This window comes from Cheilinus undulatus, linkage group 22 (assembly GCF_018320785.1).
Source record: "Cheilinus undulatus linkage group 22, ASM1832078v1, whole genome shotgun sequence".
Lineage (NCBI taxonomy): Eukaryota > Metazoa > Chordata > Actinopteri > Labriformes > Labridae > Cheilinus > Cheilinus undulatus.
Genome location: NC_054886.1, coordinates 21314882 through 21341490, shown reverse-complemented (window position 1 = coordinate 21341490; position 26609 = coordinate 21314882). Strand labels below are relative to the sequence as shown.

The following is a 26609-nucleotide window of genomic DNA, read 5'->3' as shown; positions in this document are numbered from 1 at the left end:
TTGACTGCACCTTGAGATCCTGTCCATGTAAATCACAAATAGAATTGTAGACAAGAGGCAGCCCTGGTGGAGGCCAACACGCTCAGGGAACGTGTCCAACTTAGTATGCGAACACAAATCTCACTTTGGTCATACAGGGACCTGATGGCTTGTAGCAGCAGCCACAGGACCCCGTATTCCCGCAGCGCCCCACCATATATCCAACCCTCTGTTGGACATATCATATCACCTTCACCTATCACATATCACCTTCTCCAAATCCACAAAACACATGTAGACTGGATAAGCATACTCCCATGCTCCCTCAAGAAGTCCTGCAAGGGTAAAGAGCTGGTGACATGGCCAGGACGGAATCCACATTGTTCCTGCTGTATCCTGGGTTCGACAATCAGGCTCCTTTCCGGCTCTCTAGAGTAAACTTTCCCCCGTAGGCTGAGTTGTGTGATACCCATAATTGGATCACACCCTCTGGTACTCCTTTTTAAAAATGTGAACCACCTCCCTGGTCTGCCTCCATGAGTCAAGACAGCCCTACAGTGTCCAGGGCCTTCAGTATCTCAGGGTGACTCTCATCTACACCTGGGACCTTGACCACCACTGCAACCTTTGACAAGGATATAGATGAGTCTTCCCCCAGATCTTGAAGCTCTGCCTCCTCCTCAGAGAACATGTTAGAAGGGTTCAGGAGTTTCTCAGTGTTCTTTCATCGACCAGCTGACCTTTCCCCAGTCCAAGTCAGCAGTTCTCCACCCCTGCTGAGAACAGCCAGAGCCAAGCCCTGCTTTCACCTTCTGAGTCGTCAGACAGTTTGCCAGAACAACCTCAGAGCCAAACGAAAGTCCAATATATTGGTTGTAAATACCAGTAGAAATGTTCAGATCTGCCAAAACCAGTGATTCAATTTTTATGTACCGATACCAATATTATGCCAATGAAATTGTACATCCCTAACTTTGGGCTCACTGAGACATTCTTAACACCACTGAACAACAAACAGATTACACTATCTGGACTGTTTTTGATGGTTGATTTAAAGCATCAGCACCCATAGAACACAGCTAGTGTCTTTCTGAGAATAAAATAAAGTTGAAAGTCCACTTTGTCACTTTTTCACATGGTTCAATTCAAGGTATGTGATGGTAACCTCTCCCTCAGACACCGTCTGAATTCATTCTCTCTATCCAGGAAGGTGCGCTTGGGTTTGCTGAAAGTCTAAAGCCAATTCTCGTCAAACCTGATTTACTTTGGAGGTTGGAGCTGGTACCCACTTTGCTTTTTTTGGCAGGACTTTTATTCTGAGGAATAGCTGAATTACTTTGTGAGAGAAGCTTTGAGTGCTCTGATTATGTATATCAAGCTCTGAAACAATGCTGGTATTGTAAATGAGTCAGACCTGGGCTGGTTCACTTCGAAACTGATTGGTTTGGTGGAAAAAGAGAAATAAAGCAGAGGTGCACTTCTGTTAGCGTTTCAGGGCCCATCAATATTTTATGGATGATGGGTAGTGGTAAAGTACAACTTAGACCCAAATGCATGAAGTGTAAACAAAAAACTTTGTTTTGTGAAGGAATGCGTAACATTGAAATAGCAGAGTAATGAACAACATGAGCAAAAGTATTCAAAAAGAATACAGACAGGGCTTTAAAACAGCAGGATCCCCAATACTGCCAATTCTTTTCTGCCAGATGGCGTTAAAATGACTACTACTATCAGTATAATGGACGATAACTTTGTGTGGGATTGTAAAAAATACTCATGTTGTTTCACTATTTCTGAAAAAATCAAAAAATGAACTAGACTTGAAAGCACTGCCTGGTTTTTATGTTGCTCTTACAGCTTACGTGACGCCCTAACAGTTCCGTCATGTTAACATGTACAAGAAAGATTTATCATTTCTGTGGGCAATTTAACAAATGAGCAAAGTTGCTGGATGAAATTCAGTTTTTTTGATTTTTAAAGGTTGAAAGTTGAGATGTTCAATGAAAGCGCTCTCTCTTTTAAGTTGGAAGTAACCAAAGTCATATGTTGAACATGATAAATATCAAACCTAATGTTAAAGTTCACATATTTTTAATATTTCAGTCACATACATTTCCATCACCTTCATTTTTATCATTACTTTTTGTTACTTCCACTCTTGAGGCCCCAATCCTTAAAAGATAAATGAACACCCCACTTTCAAAAAAGTTGGGGCACTATGTAAAATGTAAATTAAAACAGAATGACTTGATTTGAAGATCTCATAAAGCCATATTTTATTCACAATAGATATCAGACATTGGAACTGAGACATTTTACCATTTCATAAAAACATATTAGCTCATTTTGAATTTGATGGCAGCCTGATGTCTCAAAAAAAGTCTGGACAGGGCCATGTTTACCATTGTGTAGCAACCCCTCTACTTTTAATAAGTCAGCAAATGGCTGGGAAGTGAGGAGACCATTGCTGTTGTTTAGGGAGATGAATGTTGTCCCATTCTTGTCTGATGTAGAATTCTAGCAGCAAACAGTCAGAAACACGGAAACGGGCGTATCCATCTGCTTTGCAAGGTTACAACAGCATGGCTTCACAGTCGAAGAGTCCTGGTGCTTAACTGGCCTCTTTGCAGTCAATACCTTTCAACAATTGGCGCAACATAACACACGAAAAAAAAGAAAAAGAAAAAAAAAAAACAAAGAAGACCCAGGACTGTTAAGCGGCTAGAATCCTACATTGGACAAGAATGGGACAATGTTCCTCTCCCAAAGCTCCAGCAACTGGTTTTCTCACCTCCCAGATGTTTACAGACTTTTATTAAAAGAAGAATAGATGCTACACAATGGTAAATAATGCCCTGTCCCTACTTTCTTGAAATGTGCTGCAGCCATCAAATTCAAAATGAGCTAATCATGTTCATGAAATGGTCAGATTCATCATTTGATATGTTGTTTATTTTTTTCTATTGTAAATAAAATATGGGTTTATGGGGTTTGCAAATCATTGCATCATTGTTTTTATTTACATTTCTCGCAGCGCTCCAACTTTTTTGGAAATGAGGCTGTAAATAATAAATGAAACAAAACAAATATTAAATTTGTCAGCACATGCAAAAATATGTGTTTCATCTGGCTCTGATTCCTTCTGCTGCTTACTTCTTAAAGAAAAAGACCACCATAAACAAAATACACAACACCCCCAGACCTATTAAGTTGTCTGACCACAAACACTTGAATGAATATCAAGTTCACTTTGATTTATTTCACTCTCCAGCTGTTGTTGAAAGGGTTGAAAAGGTTTCAACGGATTGTTCATAGCTGTTGACCCTCATCATGAGTTCCCCGCCACAGTTTTTTTCCTGAAGCTGCTGTTCCGTGACCGTACTTGTGGTATTGTGAGAAAATATCAGGCCAATACGTTTTTCTGCTAGCCTGATGTTTGCCTTGACATGGAATTTAGGATCTCTCAGCACGTTAGGACCATGTTTGCCTCGTATTGATTTCATTCTGATGAGAGTTCTTACAATACATTATCACTTCTCTTGGTCTTAATTCATGTAAACACATCAAAGCTCTGAAAACCTGTCTTACTGGATCCAATAGACTTTGTTGACTTCTTCACTCAGTTGTGTTTCATTAAGTGAAATGTAAGAGTGTTTTTACTGGCATACTTTCTAAGAAGTTTATCTCTACTGGCACATTTGGATTGTAAGGGAATCCCTTTTTACTCTCTGTAATCAGAATGAAAAATATTGTGATGAATATTGTGAATCATGATGATATCTGAAAATAACACAGAGGCTATTTTGTCTGGACCACCAACTCCCATGTGGGTTGTGTTTTCTCAGCAGCTGTCAAAAACTGACCACCAAAATCAGAAGGATGTCGTATCGCCGCTAAAAAAATATGCCTCTCCGAGGTGTCAAGTGTCATTTCAAAGTGAGCAATATCGAAGTGACTGCCAAGGGCAGTAAACCCCCTTCTGTTTCCTCTAAAGCCTTCAAAAACAAACCTATGGAGAAAGCAGGCTTCATGTGAACCATAGTAAAGTGAAAGTCAAACTCCACCTGTGGTTACATACTTTAAACTGTGCCTGGATCCTTCGCTGCCAGCGGCTGACATTATCCTGGAAAACGTCCAAAAGGAACAGAGTCAGAGGCTGAAGCTGAGCCAAACAGTGGGATCAGACTGAGGACGGAGAATCTTACGGTGAAGTGCAACACAATCCTGCATTTTGCACCCTAAAAACACATCTGGAGGTCCTAAACAAGTCGGCCAAACAATATGTAAAAGCTTATAAAACACAGACGCAGTATGAGTGACGTCAACCATCAGTTTCTGAAGAAGCCTAGTGATGGCAGTCAACATGTCAGGTGTGTCTCATTTCAGGGGATGCAGCCTATGAAGGACTCAGCCTCCTTGGACTGTGTTCACTGCTCAGGCTGATCTGAAATGAGACCAGCTGTCCCCATCTTTACCCTTTGGTTTCTTAGTGCTCCCCCTGTCGCACTGTGACTTCAGGAGCAACACTAGAACTCACTGATGAATAATACACTTATAATTATGGCCAAACAGATTTGGATTCATGAAGCGTAGACTGCTGTTCCTACTCTTCATGAATGGGCTGAAAACATTAAGAAAACACTGAAATGTGTGATTGAGAATAGGGTTTTCTTTTTATTTTAGTAACCCATGCTTTGCCATACTTGTGTGCCTTTCACCATTTCACAACTGCACTGTCAAACTTTGAATATAAATGTGGGGTTCCAAAAATTTACAAAATTGTACCCAATGAATCCTGGGATTTTTAGTTCCCAATTATGCCCTTAGATTAATTTTAATGTGTTTAGTTGTGTTTGGATGGACAGTGATCCCTGCTGGGGTTCTTTTAATCATGTTCCCAGTGGATTGTTGTTGTTTTTGATGGGAGAAGCATTTGCACCATGAGTGAAGTTATCCACAGGGTTAGAGGTCCTGCCTGTTCCTTTGTTTTAGTTTTAGTTTTTTCTGTAATATTGGATACCTGTCAGGGGCGAGACCATCATTTTTCATTTCATTTATTCAATTTTGATGCTTGTATACAACTTAAGACCAAAGAAACCAGTTTCAGTTAGTTTCCTTTTTTGTGGGGGGAATCTTACATTTTATTTTACTATCTTTATCTTTATTATTCTATTTTTTATTTTCATTATCAGTTAACTAAAATAATTTTTACATTTTAGTTTTAGTTATTTTGTTAGTTTTAGTCAACCAATATAACCCTGGTCAGGGCCCAAAAGTGGGTTGCAGAGCTGTTTTTGGTGCATCTTGAAGATGTTTGTGGAAAAGCTGAAGCTAAAAGTCCGTGATATATGGAAAGCCAGAACCAAAACACATTTTTACACTTTATTTCACCCTGTTTTTACTTGATAAGGTGTACAGTTTAGCCTTGTCTTGAGATCTAAACCTGTTTAACTTCTTTTCTAAGAAAAAACTGCTTTTATTTCTCTGGGGAAAAAAAACAAATTTTGCACCTTATCATGGGAAATGGAATAATATACAATGCATGCATATTAGTTTAGCATGTCTATGATGGCATGCTTGTCCTGTCTCTTTTTTTGGTCACATTTTTCAAACCCAAGTACAATAAATTTGACTTATTAGAAATTTTCAAAACTTTGGGCAGTTGCTTATTCAGGAGGTGGTGGTGGGTCCTAGGACTAGACCAGCTGGAAACCAGTGGTCTAGACTATGATAAAAGACAACCCTTCCTTTTTTTTCAAGAAAAGGGAAAAGTGTCTTAATGTAGCCAATATGTGACTTAAATTTTCAACCCCTACAGGTGCCTCTAAAAAGGTTAGAATTTCATTTTTCCAATGATTTACCTAAAACGTTTTATACATTCCAGATTAATGTCTTTCAAAGTAAAATACTCCCAGTAGTTTTTTTTTTTATCTTGATAATGTCTTACAGCTCACAAAAATCATATCCACCATCTCAAAATAATGGAATGTGTTGAAAAAGTCCCATTTGCAAAGGTTTTCTGAGCCTTCATTGTCTCACTCTCATTCAGTACACACAACTAAAGTCATGGGGAAGACTGCTGACTTGACAAAAGTCCAGAGGACAATCATTGACACCCTTCATGAGGAGGGTAAGCCACAGACAGTCACTGCTGAAAGAGCAGGCTGTTGACACTTGTGAACACCAAGGCCAAATAGAGTTGGTTAAGTGACAAGATGAAATGTAGACAGTGATTTTTGTTCAGCCTTGGGTTCAGAGATCAGATGAGGCTCTTCAGATTTGCATTTAGAGTCGTGTTTTGGCTGCAGACAAAAGCCCAGTGTCAGAGAGTCGTGATTGTCTGAAACTTTTGACACCAAAGTAATTAATGTCAACTGTTCAAAAACTTTCACCATTCTTATTACAATACTGTAATTATAAAGAGCCTCTGACATGAAGATAGAAGGCTCTTCTTTGGCGGTATCGGGGTCAAAAGAGTTTCTAAAATGATTTACATAATAACTCCTCACTGCATTGTTACTGCCTGAAACTGAATCTGGATATTTTCTATGATGCAGAACCAGACAGGGAAGACCGTTCCTCTTGGTTGGAGTGGCTTTCAATCTTTTTTTCCTGACAGCTACTTTAATGTTAAGTGGAAAGTTTCCCTTTCTGGATATTTTTCATTCTATTACACGTTGACAAGCCCACCTCAGATGCGGAGCTTTCCCATGTACTACTGTATAACCAGAAGAGGTTCAACTTTTAATTTCCTGCGCGTCAAAGAAACATACTTTTCCAGCTTGGAGGTTTAAAGTACACTGTGGAGGAAGGGGTCTTTTTTTGGGAGAGATACCACCGATCTTCAAACTGACTACTGCCTGTGTACAATATGAAGCAGTCAGGTCTTCAGCATGTAAAACCTGGCAAAGCGTGTAATTGTTTTTACTCCTCCAGCTGAGCCTTCAGAGATTGATAATGTTGACAGGAAAATGGCAAACAGGAAAACACTGTCTAGATAAACAAATTATAAAGCTGGGCATCCGTGCTGAAAGAAAAGATGGAGGAAAAGGGAAATTAAAGCAGCAAGCGGCCATGTAGGGAAGGAGACGGGTTCAACAAAGTAAAAAGTAAGAAAAATTGGAGTCTTTTCATACATGTAAATTTGAAGATTGAACATTGTTTCATTCAGGAACACTCGTCATGCATTTAACCAATTTATTGCAAAACAGTTGTACTTGGCAGAGAAGGCTCTGCTCAAAAGATGCTCCCTGGGTTGGTCAAGCAGCATGCTTTGACTTTTCAGGGATAGTATGGCTAGAACCCCCATATGGATAGATATGTTTATAACAATGCATATTGAATACAGTAAAATTAGTTCAAAAGCAGTTAATCCATAGTAGCATGCAACTACTTTTATGCTATAAAGGAGGAGGCTGGGGTGGAGGAGGTTAAGCTGCAGCAGCAGCAGTGTAAGGCATCAGCATTAATGCAAGCAGGGGTTAATGAGAAGTACATCATATTTAAATACACTGTGGCGTTCAGAGAATGAGCTGTGATTGGCTGACCAGTTGAACTCTGACTGTGGTCCACACTGGTAGAGCATATCACAGGGAAGATAAATGTAGTACCGATCTGCGTGGGCCTTTTACAGAGAAACCATTCTTACCTCGTTCATACAGAATGCTTTTATTCTGAAATTTCCAGACCCAGCTGTACAAGGAATCAAGTCACATGTAGGGAGATTTATTGAGGCAAAACTCTTGGAAAAGACAAGGGACAGACAACACCACAGCTGTCACACAGCAAACATGCACCCAATCTGTTATAGGAGTACAAGTTTTCTTTAATTTGTTCTTAAAAATGTTTTTAAGAATAATTGGATTCATGGCATGTTCTTAAACTGCTGAATTGGGGCTGTGTGCAAACACAGAAGGAACACAGAAAGAACAGCATACACCAGACGTTCTTAAATCCACCGTGGAGAACAACCAAGGGGCCAACCAGGAGAAAAGTTTGTCAGTTTTCTGTAATCTTCTTCTCTCCTTTGGTGCATTTCCATGGAAGCGTTACAGCGCCACTCACAGGCTTGGCATATATACTACATACTACTACTTTTCAGTCGTTTTCAGTGGTTCCATGCTTATGCAGACATTTCCTGAAACGATCCTGTATTTATGGAAAACTTTTTCAAAAAGTAACCGAAATATATTGTTTTCATCTCTGTGTGGACAAGACCTAAAAGCTGATTTTGTAAAATGATGAAACATCATTTAAACACATTTGAATACCAGGGAATTTGAGGGTAGGTTGTATTTGATTGCCTGAATACAAGTTGCCCATATTCAAATCACGTTTTTGTACAAACTCTATATGGGCAAAAGTATTCAGCCGTCTGATCATTACACCAACAGTGATGAGATTTTATTCAAATACATGTACTGTGATATGGAGTTGCCCCCACTTTTGCAGCCATAACAGCCTCCACTCTTCTAAGAACGCTTCCAGAGTGTGATTTCAGAGTGTTTGTGTTGGAATTGGTGCCAATTAATTCTGTAGAGCATTTATGAAGTCAGGCAGTGATGCTGGACAAGAATGCCTGGCTCAATATCTCCACTCCAGTTCATCCCAAAGGTGCTCGGTGGGGTTGAGGTCAGGGCTCTATCTGGGTCAGTCAAGTTTTTCCACACTGAACTCATCAAACCATTAGTCCTTGCTTTGTGTAGTGGGGCACAGTCATGTTGGAATAGAAAAGCGCCTTCCCTAAACTCTTGCCACAAAGTTGGAGCATTGTCCAAAATGTCTTGGTATGCTGAAGCATTAAGATCAGCCTTCAAGGGGCCTAGCTTAAACCCTGAAAACCAGCCCCATAACATTATCCCTCCTCCAGCAAACATTACAGTTGGTATAATGCAGTCAGACAGGCTTTGTGGCTGAATTGCTGTTGTTCCTAAACGCTTCCACTTCCTAATAGTATCACTTACAGTTGACTGGGGAATATCCAGCAGGGATCTGCCTTTGTATAGTACATTTCAGTGCTGATTTTTGCAAAATTCATGAATCTGTTCTGTCATATCAGCATTTATTTGTGCACGAAAGTCATTTTTCATTTGAATACAGACCTTTTAGATTACCCAGTAGACTGACTTTTTGATTTGAGGCATTTTGAAGCCACCAATGTGCTATTCATTTGGCGTCAGAAAGAATAATAAAAAGCATTTGCATTCCAGTCGGGTCCTCATACCGCTTTCAGTGCTCAGGCCCTAAAAGACACTGGGAAGTCAGCATGAAGCAAACTTCTCTGGCAACACCGTCTCCCTTTTCTTCTCCAGTTTATGTATAAATACTTACTGATGCTAATGAGGTTTTTGTAGTCCAAAGGCAACATCCAGCAGTGTCTCTTCCTCATCCTGCTGCACGGTGGTTTGACTGTGGGAACACTCAAACAACATGAGACTTAAACAGAGACAATCTAATTACTGACCGAAGTGTATTATATTCTTCTTTTTCATAGGACCTCCAGGAAAGCGAGGAAGAAGAGGCCGCGATGGAGAACCTGGTATGTACATTTGTCTGAATGTATGTTCGTGTGTTTGTATGTGTGGCCAAAGAATACAGAATCCAGAAACATTCAGGGAATAACTCAGTAAGACATCAGCAAATCATACTGCATTTACAATCACGTAAAAGTGCACTGTATATCTTTAGAGGCCAAAATAGGTTATAGATGTGTAATTTGTGGCCTGGCGGTTTCAGAGTTCCTTGGATTATTTCAGCTTCAGTCACTATAGAAACATGAGATTTTTACAGTCAAACCAGGAGACAGTGCAGCTTGGGACAGTCAAAGTAGCTGATTTCTGAGACCAACTCTTTTTTAAATGTTGTTAGCATCAGCAACAAGTGGTCATGATGTGCTCAGGATCTCCCCTCCCTCCTCCCACTCCCAACTGAGCTGACTCAACAAAGTTGGCCGAGTCATCCGAGGCCTTCGAGTCTCTGGGAAAAGGACATGTGTGCGGCGACACTCCCACAAAGTGTCGGCACAAATTGAATCGGCAGCGAGAACATGCACTTGGCTGGAGGCTGCAGCCGCGCTCGCCTCACCTGATAGTGAAAGTGATAATGGGCTCTGGAGCGTGGCGTCATTCTTGCGATGAGATCGCAGCGCAGCCGAGCACAGCCAGTGCCTTGGAACAAAAGTAGCGCCCTTGTAAAAAGAAATTAGAGAGACAGGGTAAAGCAAGGTCCCAGATCTGAGCGAGGTGTAGGAAAAACAGAGCGGTTCTGTTTCATAGCCTGAGAAACAAACACTGTGTGTGAGAGGAGGAGAAACATGGCTGGCTTTAACAAATACAAACACTACTTTTAAAGTGAAATGAGTAAGATTCAGTCAGGTGAACTAGAGTGCTGTGAAAAAGGCATGGAGTCTGGATTTTGATCTTGTCTAGGTTTTCTCCCCTTGAGTGTTCTGTTGTTGTTGTTTTGTTGTCTTTATCTTTTGCTGGGTTCTTCTGCTTTGTTTTTCTGCACGTCAAAGCACTTTGTAACCCCTTGTTTTTAAAGTGCTATATAAATAAAGTTATTATTATTATTTAAAAGTATTGCCTCCATCCTGATTTCTTACTCTTTTGTATTTTTCACACTTAAAGATTTCAGATTATTAAACAGAATTTAATATTGGATAAAGATATAAAGAAATCACTTGTCTGACTAGGTGAAGTATGCTAAAAGATCTTAAACAGCGACACATCATGCTGCAGTCATTTCTAAGGCCTTGAGCCTCTGGTGACCTCGGTGAGAGCCATTATCCACAAATGAGGAAAACTTGGAACAGAGGTGAACCTTCCCAGGAGTGGCCTGGCCTATCAACATTACCCCAATAGGGCATCAATGACTTAGGAGGTCACAAAAGAACCCGGATCATCTAAAGACCTGCAGGCCTCACTTGACTCAGTTAGGGTCAGTGTTTATGAATCAATATTAAGAGAGAGACTGGGCAAAAATGGCAACCATGTCAGAGTTCAACAGCGCTGACCAAAAAGAATTATTATGATGATCCCCAAGACTTTTGGAAAAAATTCTGTGGACTGATGAGACAAAAGTTGACTTTTCAAGGGTGGTGTCCCGTTACATCTGGCTTAAAATTAACTCAGCATTTCATCAAATGAACATCATACGGACAGTCAAACATGGTGGTGGTAGTGTGATGGTGTGGGGCTGCTTTGCTGCTTGCTGTAATTGATGAATTCTGCTCTCTACCAGAAAATCCTGAAGGCGAATGTCTGGCCATCAGTTCTTGACCTCAAGCTCAAGGGCTCTTGGGTTACAGCAGGACAATGATCCAAAACACACCAGCAAGTCCACCTCTAAATGGCTTAAAAAGAAAAAGGCTTAAGAAGAAAATTAAGGGTTTGAAGGGGTATAGTTCAGTGGTTCCCAACCTTTGTTCCTTACCCCACCCCCCCCCCCACCAACTCATATCTAAGAAAAGCTAAGTCTCCCCTGGTCCCACACAGAAAAAGTCACATCAGTTTTAATTGCTTTCATTGACAAAATCCCAACACTTGAGGCCTACATGCTTGTTCTTAAAAAGACCAGAGTATAAATTATTCATTATTATAACAGCATATTTGGATCACCCTACAAATAATAGTGCCAATATTATAAAAGAGGTTCTGTTGATTTTCAATTAAAACTCAAATTCTCAAGTTTAAAAAGTTTTTATTCCATGAGGAAGAAAAAAAAATTTTTTACTCTTACAGCCGTAAATGTACAGTCGTAAACATTGACATTTTTATAGGTTATAAAATGGAAATGGCAAAATTACAACCACTGTTTTTGTTTCTTTTCCTGTAAATTGTTGCCTTTAAATCTCTGTAAAATTCAGATTTTTAAAAGCTGACATTTTTGAGTTTCAAAATTTAAGATTTTTCTTGTTAATGTACAACTTTATAATATCAAATATTCATTTATTTTTTGCTCATAAATGAACTGATCCCCTTTTTTCTTATAGGGTGGTCCATAAAAGCCTTTGTATGTTATATTTCTAATCTTTGATTTTGTTTGATTTAAAAAAGATATTTGTACACCTCACTTTATAACCAGGCCAGAGGAGACCCCACACACACACACACACCCCCACACCCACACACACACCCCCACACACACACACACACAACCAAGCCCAATGCCCAATGCCCAGGTTGGGAACCACCACTCGTCTAGACTTAAATCTGATTTGGATGCTATCACATGACCTCAAATGGGTCGTTCATGCTTGAAAACCCCCAAATATGGCTGAATTAAAACAATTCTGCAAAGAAGAATGGGCTAAAATTCTGCCACAGTGATGTGAAAGAGTTGCTTGAAGAGTTGCACAACCAGTTTTTAGGTTTTGGGGACAAATACTTGTTCATATAGGGCCAGGTAGATTTGGATGTTTTCTTCCCCTTAATAAAAACAGTTTTTTATTTAAATTTACTCAGATTTTCTTTGTCTAATATTACAATTTGTTTGATGATCTCAAACATTTAAGTGTGACAAATGTGCAAGAATTGATAAATCAGGAAGGTGAGTTTTCCAAATTCATGTACGGGTCAGAACACCTAGGTCCTCGCCTTTACCCACCACCCAGCTTGGTTTGCACCCAAACTAACCCCACCCCTTTGCCCTGTGTTGTACCAGACTGTCAGAGCTTCAGGTCTATTTGGCTCCAACTTTCACTCCAACTTGGATAGTGACAGGAAGAATGAGATCACGGATACAAGCAGTCAAAATGAGATTCCCCAAGAGGTCGGCTCAACACAGCCTCAGAGATAGGGTTAGGAGCTCACAGCAGAGCCAATTTTGAGGTTTGGGCATCTGATCAGGGTGTCTCCTGGCCGCCTTAGATTCCCCCAGGACTAACTGGAAAATGTTACCGGGGGAGAGAGATGTCTGGGTTGACTCTCTTAGTCAACCCTGCAACCCTGCCCCAGATAAGTGAGAGAAAATAATGGATTAACAGTCCCTGCTGTGGATGTTCTATCTTGTGCGACTTTCTTTCCTTCTTTTTCTGCTTTACATAAAACATCTTGTGCGTGGGTTGAAAGCCAGATGAAAAATGAGAAATCAAATGACAGATAGACAACAGGTCAACGTTCTGGTCGGCTGCAGGACTGAAACGCAGCCAGCTTTCATTTACGCAGCCTTTAACTTTCCAATGAGCATCTTGTGTGCCAGAATACTTCAAATGGCACCATTGTGCTAAGACAGTTTTGTTTTTCTCTCTCTGCTCAGCCAGAGCTAATGTGGACGGCTTCCTCTTGACAAAGCAATTGGAAACAAGCAATCATAGCCAGTCACATTGTCTGGACTGGAGTGGCACAGTGGTCTATTAAGGGAGGACAAAAGGGAAAAATTGGGATGACAGGCCTTAGCATTTGTGTGATAACACAAATTACTGTAAAAACACAGGCTTTAGCTTGTTGCTACACTGGACATGTTGGTCTCAAGCTTGTTTACTTGAAAAAAATTCCTCACCTACAAGAGAAACTGATTCATTAAAGTCACAAACTCGCCTTTGGTGTTCACTTGTTATCTGCAGCTCCCACAAAAGCATTTAAATTTCTGCACAAAGCTCCGTTTTAGACGTCCCTGAGCAGAGTATAATCAAAAATGTTGTTCTCAAACTGAGATTTAGCATAATTACATGCATTTTAAGCTGAGTTATTTCTGCTACATTTACTTTTTGTACGTTTCCAAGTACAAAAAAGTGAAAACAGTGTTTATTCAAAACCCTGAGACACATTTAAAGCTAATAAATATGATGGCACTATGGTGCATTATGGGAGACTGAAGTCATGCTCACTTCCACAGGATAAAAACCACTTAAGAGACATTATTTATACAAGTAAAAACTCAGGCCTTGACGGGCACAGCAGTGCTGTGTACATTCTGCACTGTAAGCCTCCTGCCAATCCAATTTCCCTCTTTTAAGTTCCCAGCGCCGGTGGATGTTGAAGGGACACATATTTAATTCATGATTCGCTCGAACCAAAAGTAACTAAGCTCCAGCAACTTTCCCACAAATTCATGGCGAGGTGTTTTGCAGTTTACTCATCCTCAAAGGCGACGGGGGGAAGCTTCTGCCCACACCGCTGCAGCTGACAGGGAGAACAAATAGGAAAAAGACGCGCTGATATTTACCCCTGCATTAAAAAAATGAATGGGACACTTCATCAGGATCTCTTGTTTGTTTACCGGTAACATATGGAAAGGGAAAGTGTGGCATGACAGCGAGGGATGAAAAAGCTTTTGTAGCAGTCAAAGCCACACTCTCAAACTGTCCTAGCAGGTGGTCAATGCTGGAAATGGCTAAAAGACTCCTCACATATTTTCCTTATGTGAATAATCAGGACTTTTACTCATGAACCTGCCTCTACCAAAGGAGGAATTGATGCTAAAGCTCTGCTGGTCGAGTAATTTTGCCTTCAAGCTGGCGTGGTTGTGAAGAGGACTGAGACTTTCACACAGTCCACACTTCAGTGGACAAGTTATTTTCTACCAAATGTATGGAAATGATGAAAATAGTTTAACATCAGCAACTCTGTGGATGTTAGAAAGACATCCCATATACTGGCCAGTCAGAGTAAGAGTGAGAAAAATGTCTTTGTATACAGACGTGAAATGGAATTTCACAGATGTCATTCAGCTAAAGCGGGGTGTTCACTTCAAGATAGACTGATAGACTGTTTTTGGTATTTCTGGGCATTTAGTTAGTTCTAATTTTGTTTTAGCTTTCCACAATTGTAAAAACAAGATCATTGATTACTGTGCCATATGCCCTAATGTGTTTATGTGGTCATTGCCATGTGTGGTAAATGGATCATACACACCAAAAGCATATGCAGCACTGCACTAATTATATTTTTGTTGAACAGTAAGTTAAACATTTTGGTTTACTCATAATTAACGACAACGTGAGCATAGCACAACCTGATACTGCTGAATGTGCATCAATAATCAGAGAGATACAGAGAGTTGAAAGCCCTGTATCCCAAAGCAGATTCACTGTTTCAGTACATCCCTGTGGAGCTTGTAAGGTATGGTGAACTTTGGTAAATTTCAAAGTTATAGCAGACTGGTCACCAAATTAAGCAAAAAAAAATCAGCCTTGGGGAAAATTACTCAAAATAAGACCAAATAGCTGGAACCGTGGACCTGTTGCCAAATCTGGTTATAAAAAAACATCACTGGAAACAACTTACATTTTCACCAAAGGTCATGACCGCTTATCTTGCAAAGCAGATGGATACGCCCGTTTCCTTGTTTTTCACTGGCGAATCCATCTTGTCAAGCTCCCATCTGAACTGTTTGAGCCCGGTTAGAAAGTGACAGGAACAATCAGCGATAAGGGGCGATACTGTCAGGCACGGCAGAGTTGTGACGTAAACAAGCAGCAGCAATAGCTGGTGCAGTTATGGAGGAAGAGATTAGCGTGGATGCTGCTAAAGCGCCAGTTTTATCAGAACTTTGGAAATGTCTTCATGAAAAGAAGAACAAAGATCAGCAGTGAGTTGTTTTCTTTTCAAAAACGACAAAAGTTGAGTACTTACATTTCTATAGTTTCGTGTTAATCCTTGGTAGCAGCACAAGCGCCGCTCGATAGCGGCTACGGCACGTGTTTTGTTGCTCTGATTGGCCCATAGAGATGTGACAGACAGAACGTTCATCCAATCACACTGAATTTTTTTCAAAGCCTCTGCTTTTCTCAAACGTTTCCCATTGAAGCTGTCCCAGATGGATGTGTGAAACAAATCCATCTAGCGTGTCAGGTTACATGACCGCAGACCAGTCACCAAATTTTGTCAAAATTTGACCAAAGAGTCAAGACAGCTGATCGGTCGCCAATTTGAGTGAAAAATTCACCACCGCGGAAAAAAATCAAAATCTGACGCGTGGCTTAAAGTACTCCAAATGTATCCAATTTTCCTGTTGCCAAATTTGAGTGAAAATTCAACCTTGAGAAAAGTCGGTCTTGTCAGAAAGGACTCAAAATTTAATGAGAAATTTCATGACTTTAGACCAGTTGCCACATTTTTGCAAAAAATTGGCCTAAGAGAAAATGACTCAAATTTTGACTAAAAAGTCATGACCATGGCCCTTTTACCAAATTTGGCAAAAAAAAAAAAAATGGCCCTGTTAAAATTGACTCAAAATTTGACCAAAAGTCATGACCATGAACCTAACTCGCACAAATAACTTGCTCCACTCGCATGTCAGATTGCGTGTATGCCAGTGCCCAGATGATGCAAGAGAGGAGGGGCTTTCTTCTTCCACATCTGGTATGTCAGTTAGTTGTCAACAAACATGGCTGAGCTTGACTACACTGAGAGGATTTCTGCTTTGTATCTGCTGTGGAAAGGCCAAAACTAACACAGATGGCTGAAATCAAGTGACAGCTATTGTTTCACAAGCTCCTTTTATTCCTGTGGCTGTGGAACAGGCATGTCGTGTTGTATAGCTTTGGGTAGCCCCAGACAGACTCCACAAGTTTCTCCTCTATTTTCTGGTTTAATAACCCCCCCGCCCAGGCTGGCCATTTGAAAATCCTCCTATGTCTTATGAGAGGACCCTTTTCTGATTGGCCGTCATGGCGCAAGTAAATTGCTTGAGTTCAGATTTCTCAACTCTTGTGAATAAGCAAATGAAGTAAACGTCCATGTCACCGTACAGTCACCATGCAGTAGCAGTCTCGTGAGCTGAGTGACCCTAAGTCTCTGGTTCGCTGACGCTGGAGGGTGACAAATCTCTGATGACCAGAGGGAACTGTGTAAGAACAGAAAGTGAAATTCAGCCTAATGCGGGAGCTTTGAGGGCTGATTATTCAACAACATGTCACAGACTATTTAATTTAACATGGATTATATTATATTAAATACTCCTTTAAGGCCATCAAATGTAAGAGTTTGTAGGCTTACACCTTTGAGGCGGCTGCTAGGTGCTTTGAAGCATGTTTCAAATTTCTAACCCATAATTGCTGGTTGAAAACTTCATACCGAGCCATTGGACACAGTGGGACATGTCGACAAAACACAGTGGAGCAGGTTTATTAAAAGCTAAGTGGTCTACTGTAACTCAACCATCCATATGACAACGGTACAAAAGTGCAGCCCTGCGAGCCTCTTACACACGGCTCCTTAAACGCTCCAGCTGCTGGAGCCATTTGCACTTTGCCTGGTCATGAAGAAGAACAGTTCAAGGACATAAAGAAAAAAATATCCTTTTAAGGCTTGAAACAGCTGGGTACCTTTTTAATAAGAACCTAAAGACCTAACATGATTTGCAGGGTTGTGAGGGGCCCTGAAATGAGTTGGCACGGGGTCCTTTGAGCAGCGGTAATTGGGAAAAAGACGAGTGTCACCTCACAAAAACGTGGGGGTATTTTTTTAACAAGCTTTCGCCCCCTTGTAGTAGTGAAATTAGAGCCACTTACCATGTAAGATGTGGTCATTATGGTTGGTGGCCGTCATTGAGCCAACTGTGGAAAGAAATCTTTGAATATCAGATGTTCTAATCTTTGATTTTGGAGCTTTTCTGGAGTATTTCGTCCGTCTGTTGTGCAAAGTCGGTAAATTCATCATGAAAGAGATGCATCTTTTTAAAATGTTCCTTCCCAAAGAAATTATTCTCAGCAAGAGTCTTCTAGTTATTTTGGATGTGTGGTTTTAACGGAACATTGATGATTTGACTCTGTTTGATCACTGATTGAAAACACACTAACCAACTGGTTTTTTCCTTTCTCTTTCAGGACCTCCTGTAAGTATGCCTGCTTCATATCTTCTCCAGCCATGGGAAGGTAAAAACTCTAACAATTTAAAAGAAAGAAATAAAGACTGTGACATCAAGAGTGGGAGCAAATTTAAAAGGTCACAGGAAAGATGAAGACGTCTGGAGACATACCCTCTTTAGCAGAGGTATCTAAACTTTGTGAGGGCCACAGACAAAAACATAATACAATGATTGGGACACCTCAACTGTAGATTATTTAAGTTCCAGCTGTCCCTCAGTGACTGAGATGGTAAATAGCCAATCATTGATAAAGATTTTAGGGTGGCCAATCAGATCTCAGGGGGCCCCTGGTTGGCTCTGGCTGCCACTGGATCATCATCCTGTCGCCCTATTCATCAGGGCGTCACAAATCAAGACATCACGATATTATTATTATTAATTTATCTTATTATTATTATTTTTTTTTTATTATTGTTTTTTTCCTTTATTTTGATAGGACAACTGAAAGGAGACAGGAAACATGGGAAGAGAATGGGTGGAAAACATGCACGAAACACCGCAGAGACCGAGGATCGATCCCACAACCAGTGCGTTGAGGACTCTATCCTATGGCCTGGGTTTAAGTCATGTCTGTCCCCCACTCTCTCACCCCTGTTTCTGCTTCTACCCACTGTCCTCCTCTATCAGTAAAGGCATTAAAATGCAAATACAATATTTTTCAGATTTACATCCTGTGGGATGTGGCTTAGTTAAGTGACAGGCTGATGCATTTAAAGGGGACATATTTTACCCTTTTAAGACACGTTTATATTGTTCTCAGAGGTCCCCAGAACATGCCTGTGAACTCTCTTGCTGAAAAAAACACTCCAGTATTGGATTTTTGTATGTCTAAATACCCCTCTGTTTCAGTCCATCTCAGAATCAGCTGTTTTTGTGTCTGTGGCTTTAAAAGTTAATGAGCTGTCTGACTCCGCCCCTGACCCCGCCCCTCTCAGGAAAAGGATTTGGCCTAATGATTGTGTCTCTCCTTATTAGTAGAGGAGGGCGGAAGGGCGGAACTTTCTTCCCAGCAGAGAGGGCCAACCGAACCTGGGGGCGGGGCTAACTCCCCACATGACATCATGAGGGGAAAATCTGCAAACATCTTGTTTCAGCACACATTTTCTGAAAGGCGGAGAAAGGAGGGGGGATTTTCTGATTCTTGGGGGGATTTTAGGCATTAATATAGCAAACATCAAATATATCTTGATGGTTTCACTGATTCATGAATTTCTCCAAGAGTGCAGTCAAGCTCTCTCTGAGTTTGTTGTTCTCAGCTCTGTGTTGACACAGACAAACACTTCCTGAGGCTCAAACATGTTTGAGGGTTTTTTTCCTTTCTTGTGAACCCCTCTTCTTCCAATCTAGTCCAATCACCAATTGGGGCCTCACATGGCTTTTGGGGGGCGTTGCAAATCATACCTTTAAGATCCACCAAATTCCACCATTTTATCTTTTTTTTCTATATGGATCCAAAGCTGTATTAATTTTGTATGCACAGTATGGTGACTGTCATCTTTGAGCTTCATAATACCTCTTGAAACCATGAGTGATGTCACAGAGACTATGTCCGTCAGAGTTGATTTCATTATGTCTGTGGAAGCAATGTACCCCATTTTTTTCCGATGCTAAGCTAGGCTAAGCGGCTAGTTTTGGCTGTATTTGCTTTGGCTATGGAACAGTACCTCAAACTATAAACAATTCTTTCAAGTCTGACATGAAAATCTGTCAGTAAACATGGTAATAGCTGTTGTTCAGCTGATGTAAAAGACATGTGATTATGACAAATGTGTTACCAGAAGTCTCAGTCTTACCCAACAGACCCACTCTATGATTAAGATAATCACTTGATCCATGCCGTCCCCTAATAGAGAGCCTCTTCCCTGTCATTTGGGCAGTCTGGTTTGTAATATCCTTGCTACCAGCCTCCATCTCTGCCAGCTCGCTGCACCCGAATAGATTATCTCACCTCATTATGCTGCTGGGTGATCACAGATGGAAAACTTCAGAGTTCCCCCCAAAAAGATGAAGACAAACCCATGCGTACATACACAAGCACGGGGAGTTAGCGACAGTTCTCTGTACAACCAGGTCAGGCGTGCTCTGTATTTGTGCGCTCTGTTAAAATTATTTATAGTCCACAGGCAAGTATGATTGAATAGGTATAATAGCGTGTGCCGACTGAGCTGTAAAAGTTGTAAGTTAATCCTCGGAGCCTTCTCAGGCTCTCGCTACTGGGGTTCTGGGACGTAAGTAAGTGCAGGTGGTCTCGAGTCTGAGCCTCTCTCAGCAGACCTTACATCTGACAAATAAAATCATTCTAAGAAGAGCAGACCAAAGCCTGGAAGTGTTATCCCTTAAAAATGTACCAGAGATGACTATACCTAAGGGATTCAGGTGTTACATAAATCCAGAGCACAAATCAGTCTCTGATGAAGTCATTATAGGTAGCAGAAGTGCTGTAAATGTTTGCTAGGGGGGCTTGTTTTACTGTTGGCAAAGCAACCAGGCTCTAACAGACCTAAACTTTAAAAAAGGCTATAATTTACAGGACAGACCAAAAAAAAGCTCAAGTCTGGATGCTTGACTGCATTTCTCAAAGCAGACAAGTCTTTAAAAAATGCAACGATCTGACAATGACTCACCAAATCTGTTCCCCTAATTTTAAAAAATCTTTGCCAATTGCTTAAAGAAAGTAGTAAGTGATCACATGTGTATTTTTCATTTGGTATGCCCACCCGGGGGATGGCAGAGGACTCATCGCTATGAATATTCAACAGCTCCCCTCCATAACTCTGCAAACACTGCGTAAATTGTACACAGCCCTCCGAGCCAAACAAAACCAACCGCTGCTTAAGCCATTACAGATCTCTGTGACTTTATCGTTACGCAGCCGCTGATGAATGGACAGAGACCTGCGGTTTCAGAGAGAAAAAATAGAAAACAGTCAAAAGTCATCAAGGAAGATCCTTAGTCGCTGCTTGTGATCAGAGTTCAGGAATGGAAAAATGATTTACTTTGTCGTTATTTCCTTTCCTTTTTTGCGTTTGTGTCATGGGATCATAGATGTCGTATATCAGAATTGGCTTTACTGGCAAAGTATGCAACAAGCATTTCACTTTGTACAGGATTAAAACATTAAACACAAAGATAAATAAAATGATATGATATGAAATTATTTTTAAGAATGAAAAATTTTAAAAAGTACATTTCTAGTTTCTGTTTGCATTGACAGTATGGTTTCAAGATGTGCAAAAGATGCAAATATGCTGACTAGACATGATCAGAGTATAAAACATGCAAGGATGTGGGCAGATTGACATGAGGTAGATAAAACAGTTTAAAAAATCTGAAAAGTGCAAATATGCCTATGAAGTGAGGCATTTTACCACAGATAGCCTTCTTGCACTATTTGAGTTACAGTGAAAAGATTAATTACTTGCAGCTTGTGAGTCAGTAAATAGATTGAAGGAAACAGTTATGAACATTTTTCATTGCAAAGTTTATGTACAGGTCAGGATCAACACAGAGAGAACCAGATTGCGTTTCCTGTGAGGATGACCAGGGAGGGGTGTACATTAACACTTAGGCGACTCAGTCAACTGTGTGAAACTGGCCACTTAACATGAAGGTCAGCTTGCAGACATGAGAAGGACAGGTGGAGATGGCCCAAGTCAGGCCAAGGGTGCTAATATATAAATTCCTGACCACATTTCAGCAGCCAGTTTACCTTCAAGTGCCCTATGTCTCAGACTGATACGCCTTCTTTCCTTGTATTTCTGCTGTGGAGCAATAATTCACTTGGCGCCCTTGTTGGAAATGAGATGATATTTCAAGAAAGCTGTTTGTTTGCTTATCATTCAGAATATTTCATCCATGCTTCTGTTAATGCTCAAGATTACACCCAGATTAATGGCTGAACATTGCATCCTTAATTTGCTCTTGCGTTGCGCCTCGTGATAAAGGTTTTTCCTTTACTAAAACAAGCCAGTTGGTGATTCATATTCTGTTGTCATTTCTGCATCCCTACAAAGGAGAGAGAGATCCTGTTTTGCTTTCCAGCACAGCTCTTTATCTCCTCAGGTATTAAAGGAAGACTCAAAAGCAGTTTTGAGGAACTTTCAGTTTTTCAAATCTCGGCAACCCCTGCTGACAAAGTGATAAATCTTATCTCTTTGCTGATTTTTGTCCTGCATATGTCTTTGTAGTGTTTTCTCATCTTCATTCCTTTTTGAGGAATTATTTTGGGGCTTTTTGTCTTTATTTGGAGATGACACAGCATAGGACAGTGCAGTGAATTAGGGACAAAGTGGGGAATGGCATGCAGAAAAGGGGCCACAAGTTGGACTCAAACCAAAGTTGGCCTCCAACGAGACTAGCCTTTACAGAGGGCGTGACCCAACCACATGCCCCGATCCTGCTTTCTTTTGACAGTTTAATATAACAGTCATCAAGAAACTTTACTATTGAAAATGTAGATTATCTCTTTGTCTGACATCTACAAGGGATAAGTGTGAGTATTTAAGTACTCAAGTACTTGATGTCGATGACGTTATTGCTTCGGTAATATTTCATTACCCACATACTGTACACATGCTGTTTCAAGCTGCTGTACTTTGACTGATTTAGCATTACATGTGTACTTGAAATCCCCAGGTTCGTCAAACTGAATCTACTTGGTCAGAAATAACTGAAAGTAGGGAAAAATAGGGAAGCAAATCACAAGTTTCATCACGATACATGACATGATATGGTTTGATACCATTTGAGATAAGTATAACACAACACAATAGGATTTGGTAACCAAGATGGATACAATAAGATTCAATGCAATATGATGCGATACTATACAACACAGAGCAATATGATACAATATGATGCAATACCATACACCAGATAAGATATGATATGGTACAATATGATTTGAAGCCCTAATATGATATAATACACCGGATATGATATGATGATGTACAACAGCCATTCTCAAATGGCGGCTAGACCATTTCAAGCCAAGAACCACACAGCTGGCTTGAAAATACGTAAAGTTGGCAAGGGAAAATTGTCTATTTTTTTTTTTTAAAGCGGCATTTCAGCACCCTACAATGCTTCTAGTTGAATCCCAGCTTGTTGGCACTGTAGATTTCAAATGTAAAATCCACATGGTTGATCTTTAAATTAATTTTGTTTTGTGGGCAAATACTGTTTTAAGAGTGCATTTTGTCCAGTTTGTCACTAAACACTATTGTATGCACTTGTGATTTTAGAAGAAACAATATCTGCACACATCAAAAAAACTTTAATGGCATCATGGGTGGGAAAAGATATCAGACCTCTGGCCCTTTACTTTCTTTCCTTAAGATATTTTGACCCTTTGGGAAACTAGTTAGGGAATAATGACACACTATATGTAACAACTAGATATAATTGGATATGAAACGACTCAAACTAAAGAATACAAATGTTGCAATAAGATATGATACAATAAGATATGATTCAATGTGATATGGTGTCATACCATATCATATGATACAGTACGATAGGATGTTATGATACAATACAATAAACCAGATACAATACTATAGTTTTTGATACGATAAGACACGATACGATACGATAAGACACAATACGATATGATAAGACACGATACGATACGATGCAATACGATAAGACACGATACGATACGATAAGATACGATACGATACAGTAAGATACAATACAGTCAATACTATGCAATACAATAAGATAAGATAAAACAAGATAACATAAGATAAGATACAATAAGCTACGATACGATATGATAAGATCGTTACCATTTGATCGATCCTATGCAATACGATACAATACGATTGATATGATACGATACGATACGATATGATAAGATGATAAGATAAGATAAGATACCATAGGATACGATACAATACAATTCAGTAAGATACTCCAGATATAATACAATATGATTAAGTACATAACACTGGACAACAATACCATATTTTCTAATATCACAAAGTCTGACACTTAACAATTACAATGCAATTCCACATAGGAGCTCATGATTGATATCAGACAACATTAGGTGCCAGTTTCACACAGGTACAGATAAAAATTTAATTAAAGTTCTGACAGGTGACTGACTGCTGAAGCTACTGTAAAATCCCATCACTAACTCCTGTAGTCCAGCAAAAGTTTCAGCCATCACTTATAAATATTTACAGAAATAATCAGATGGTCTCTTTTGCTCTGGCAGGTCAAAAACAAACATCAGTATTAATTTCATTCTGTAATACAACAGGCTCTTTACTAGCAACTTACATAAAATCTAATCAAAGTAACTTTACTTTTACTTGAATACATTGCTCTTTTCCTCTCTACACCCCTAGGGGGCATCAAAACCAACACAAACCAGAGCTCCTTACAGGAGCTTTAAGGACGGCTAGTTAAAGTTATGAGAAGAAGTCCTTTCAGCTGCAGAAGTCTTCACAAGCCGAATATTTTGACTCTTCTCACCACTGAAACCAGAGAAATGCCTTTTACTCTGCATAAACCCTGTGAAATTTAAGCCAAAGCAAGAAACATCATCTCTTTGCTTCTCATTTTTTATCTTTTTTTCTCATCTTTCTGCTGCTCCTCAAGGGCGGTCCGTGTCAAAACATCAACCCCAAGCACCCACCACTGTGTGTGCACACCATTTAGCACCAATCAAGCATAAAACACCATCCCCGAGGCTGCACCCGCGCACCCACCAACACCACAAGCTGACTGTACTTTTTCAGCCCAAACTGAATGCCGTAGTAAATTAGAATTATGCAGACAGAGAAAAGAAACTTGCCTGTTTTGAAATCTGGTTAAAGGGAGGGCAAAATATTCGAAAATGATACAACTGTGGAAATTTTAAACCCCGCTTTCGGCCCGCTAAGCATGCCTCCACACACCACAGCGGATTCTCAAAGCCAGGCCGGTTACTGCACAGCCCAGGAGCCCTAGCAAGAGTTCAGTCATGTTCGAAATGAGGTAAATAAAGCCGGCTGCATCTGTATGTGAAGTCGACAAGAAGTCTTCACCTCACTGCTGAGATACAGGAGACGCGGGTCGAGGAAGATCTGTCACAACGTATGAATTATGCAGCTACGTTACAGGGATTAGAGGCAAAGTCGGGGTGAAGCAGAGGAGCTCAGGCACCCTCCACCCTTCATCCTTCATCTGCTATGCAACGCGGCTCCACACCTGTTAATAAAACATATTCCAGCTGGACTTTGATCACTTTTGCCCTGCAGAGGTGGAGAAGGTGCCAGCTTAACTACAGCGAAACTTGATCCTGTTTTTTAAGGAGGCGCTGCCTGCTGCCATGTTGTGTTAATTTACAGATTTGGCTTTGTTGCATGTTGTAAGAAACAGAAAATGCCTGTTAACAGTTTTACAAAGGTGCACCTAGACCATGTAGATCTATCTGATGTGACAGCATTAATTCTGGCTCATGAGGTTGTCGGTGCCCGAGGAATCAGTCTGTCACTGGATGTGACAAACATTAAGAGTTTGACCTTTCTGATGCTCACGCTGTGAACATCAGCGGCACGTGTCTGTCAGCAATGTAGAGCAGGAGCACTCAGACCAACAGCGAGGTACTCGCAGTGATTTAAAGCAGTCAATAATGCACTTTGGCTGGCTGAATATTCACAGGAGGAGCTTCAGTAACATGCTAGGTGAATTAGCGCTCAATGCGAGAAAAAGGCTCAGCAGCTTTTTGATTGAAGGGAATTTTCCTCCAACTCATAACATGAAACGATGAGAAATATTGAGCTGCCACAGTGCGGTTGTAATTGACTCAACAGAAGAAGTGAAAGAAACACTTTTCCTACTGGAATATTGTCTCTTATTCAACATTTCATATCCACGACAAGAATTCTGCGGGTCAGAAATTTGCCTACGTATTGCATCAAAAATGTTTTGGCTGCAGCGTTTGGATTTTCATTCCTACAATTTGGTTGAAGCTGTTCAGATGTTCCCGATCTAATGAGCCCTTTCCTGGGTGAGACTTTGAATTTGAATATTTGACACTTGGTTTGCAAAGCATAGACCCTAAACCAGTCGCCCTCCTCAGTCACTTCACTCACACTCACCAACACGTACGCACACATTAAACACATTAAAACCATTTTATGCCGCCTAATTGTGATACACTGTGGATATGGGAACCAGATGCCATTCCCAAGTCAGTTTTCCAGTGTGGTTTTCCTATCCCTGCCTAACCTCTGTGTCCAGATTCCCCCAACGAGCACCAGCCACTTGTGGTCGTCCGCTCCTGCCCATTCTGCTCTGATTACTCACATCCCTGTCCTCCATTAGTTTCCTGCCTTGAAAAAAAAAGTCCCCCGGGGGCCTTCAGTAGTATGATTGAGGGTTCCCTTGCAGGACTAACAGATGGAGGTGTGCGTTTAGATATATGTTTTTACTGGATGTGTTTCATGCTGTTCTAGGTTTGTGTGTTTGAAACGGAGTAGATTTCCCTTCCAGTGGTGCCCACAGATTTCTAGCTGGAGTACCTCTACCACTATTTCTGCTCTGGCATTCATGTTATTGATTAGATTTGTATTTCCAGATGGGATATATCATCTTTGGCAGGTTGTTGGTTTAAGGAAAAAGTTGCAAAACCATAAAAGCAACATTATTTTGGCAAGAAAATTAACTGTAAGAGTGCAAATTGCTTAACAGTAAGCTCATGCCCCATACATGCAGGTGCCCTGGGTTTAAGTCCAGTCTGCTGCTCCTGTCCCGCATATCTCTCAGCCATTCTCCCATCCCTGTTTCCAGCTCTATCCACAGTCCTCCTCTCTAAATAAAGGCAT

At 40.5% G+C, this 26609-nt stretch overlaps 1 protein-coding gene across 8 annotated transcripts in view; it reads left to right on the top strand.

Annotated features, from left to right (window-relative positions):
- LOC121504912 (collagen alpha-1(XXV) chain) overlaps positions 1-26609 on the top strand; it is a 245038-nt gene that overhangs the window by 117795 nt on the left and 100634 nt on the right. For all 8 annotated transcript variants that reach the window (XM_041780021.1, XM_041780019.1, XM_041780017.1 and 5 more), the window contains exons 3-4: positions 9473-9517; positions 17750-17757. In XM_041780021.1, the coding sequence (XP_041635955.1) occupies positions 9473-9517; positions 17750-17757 (53 nt within the window). The remainder of the gene's footprint in view (positions 1-9472; positions 9518-17749; positions 17758-26609) is intronic.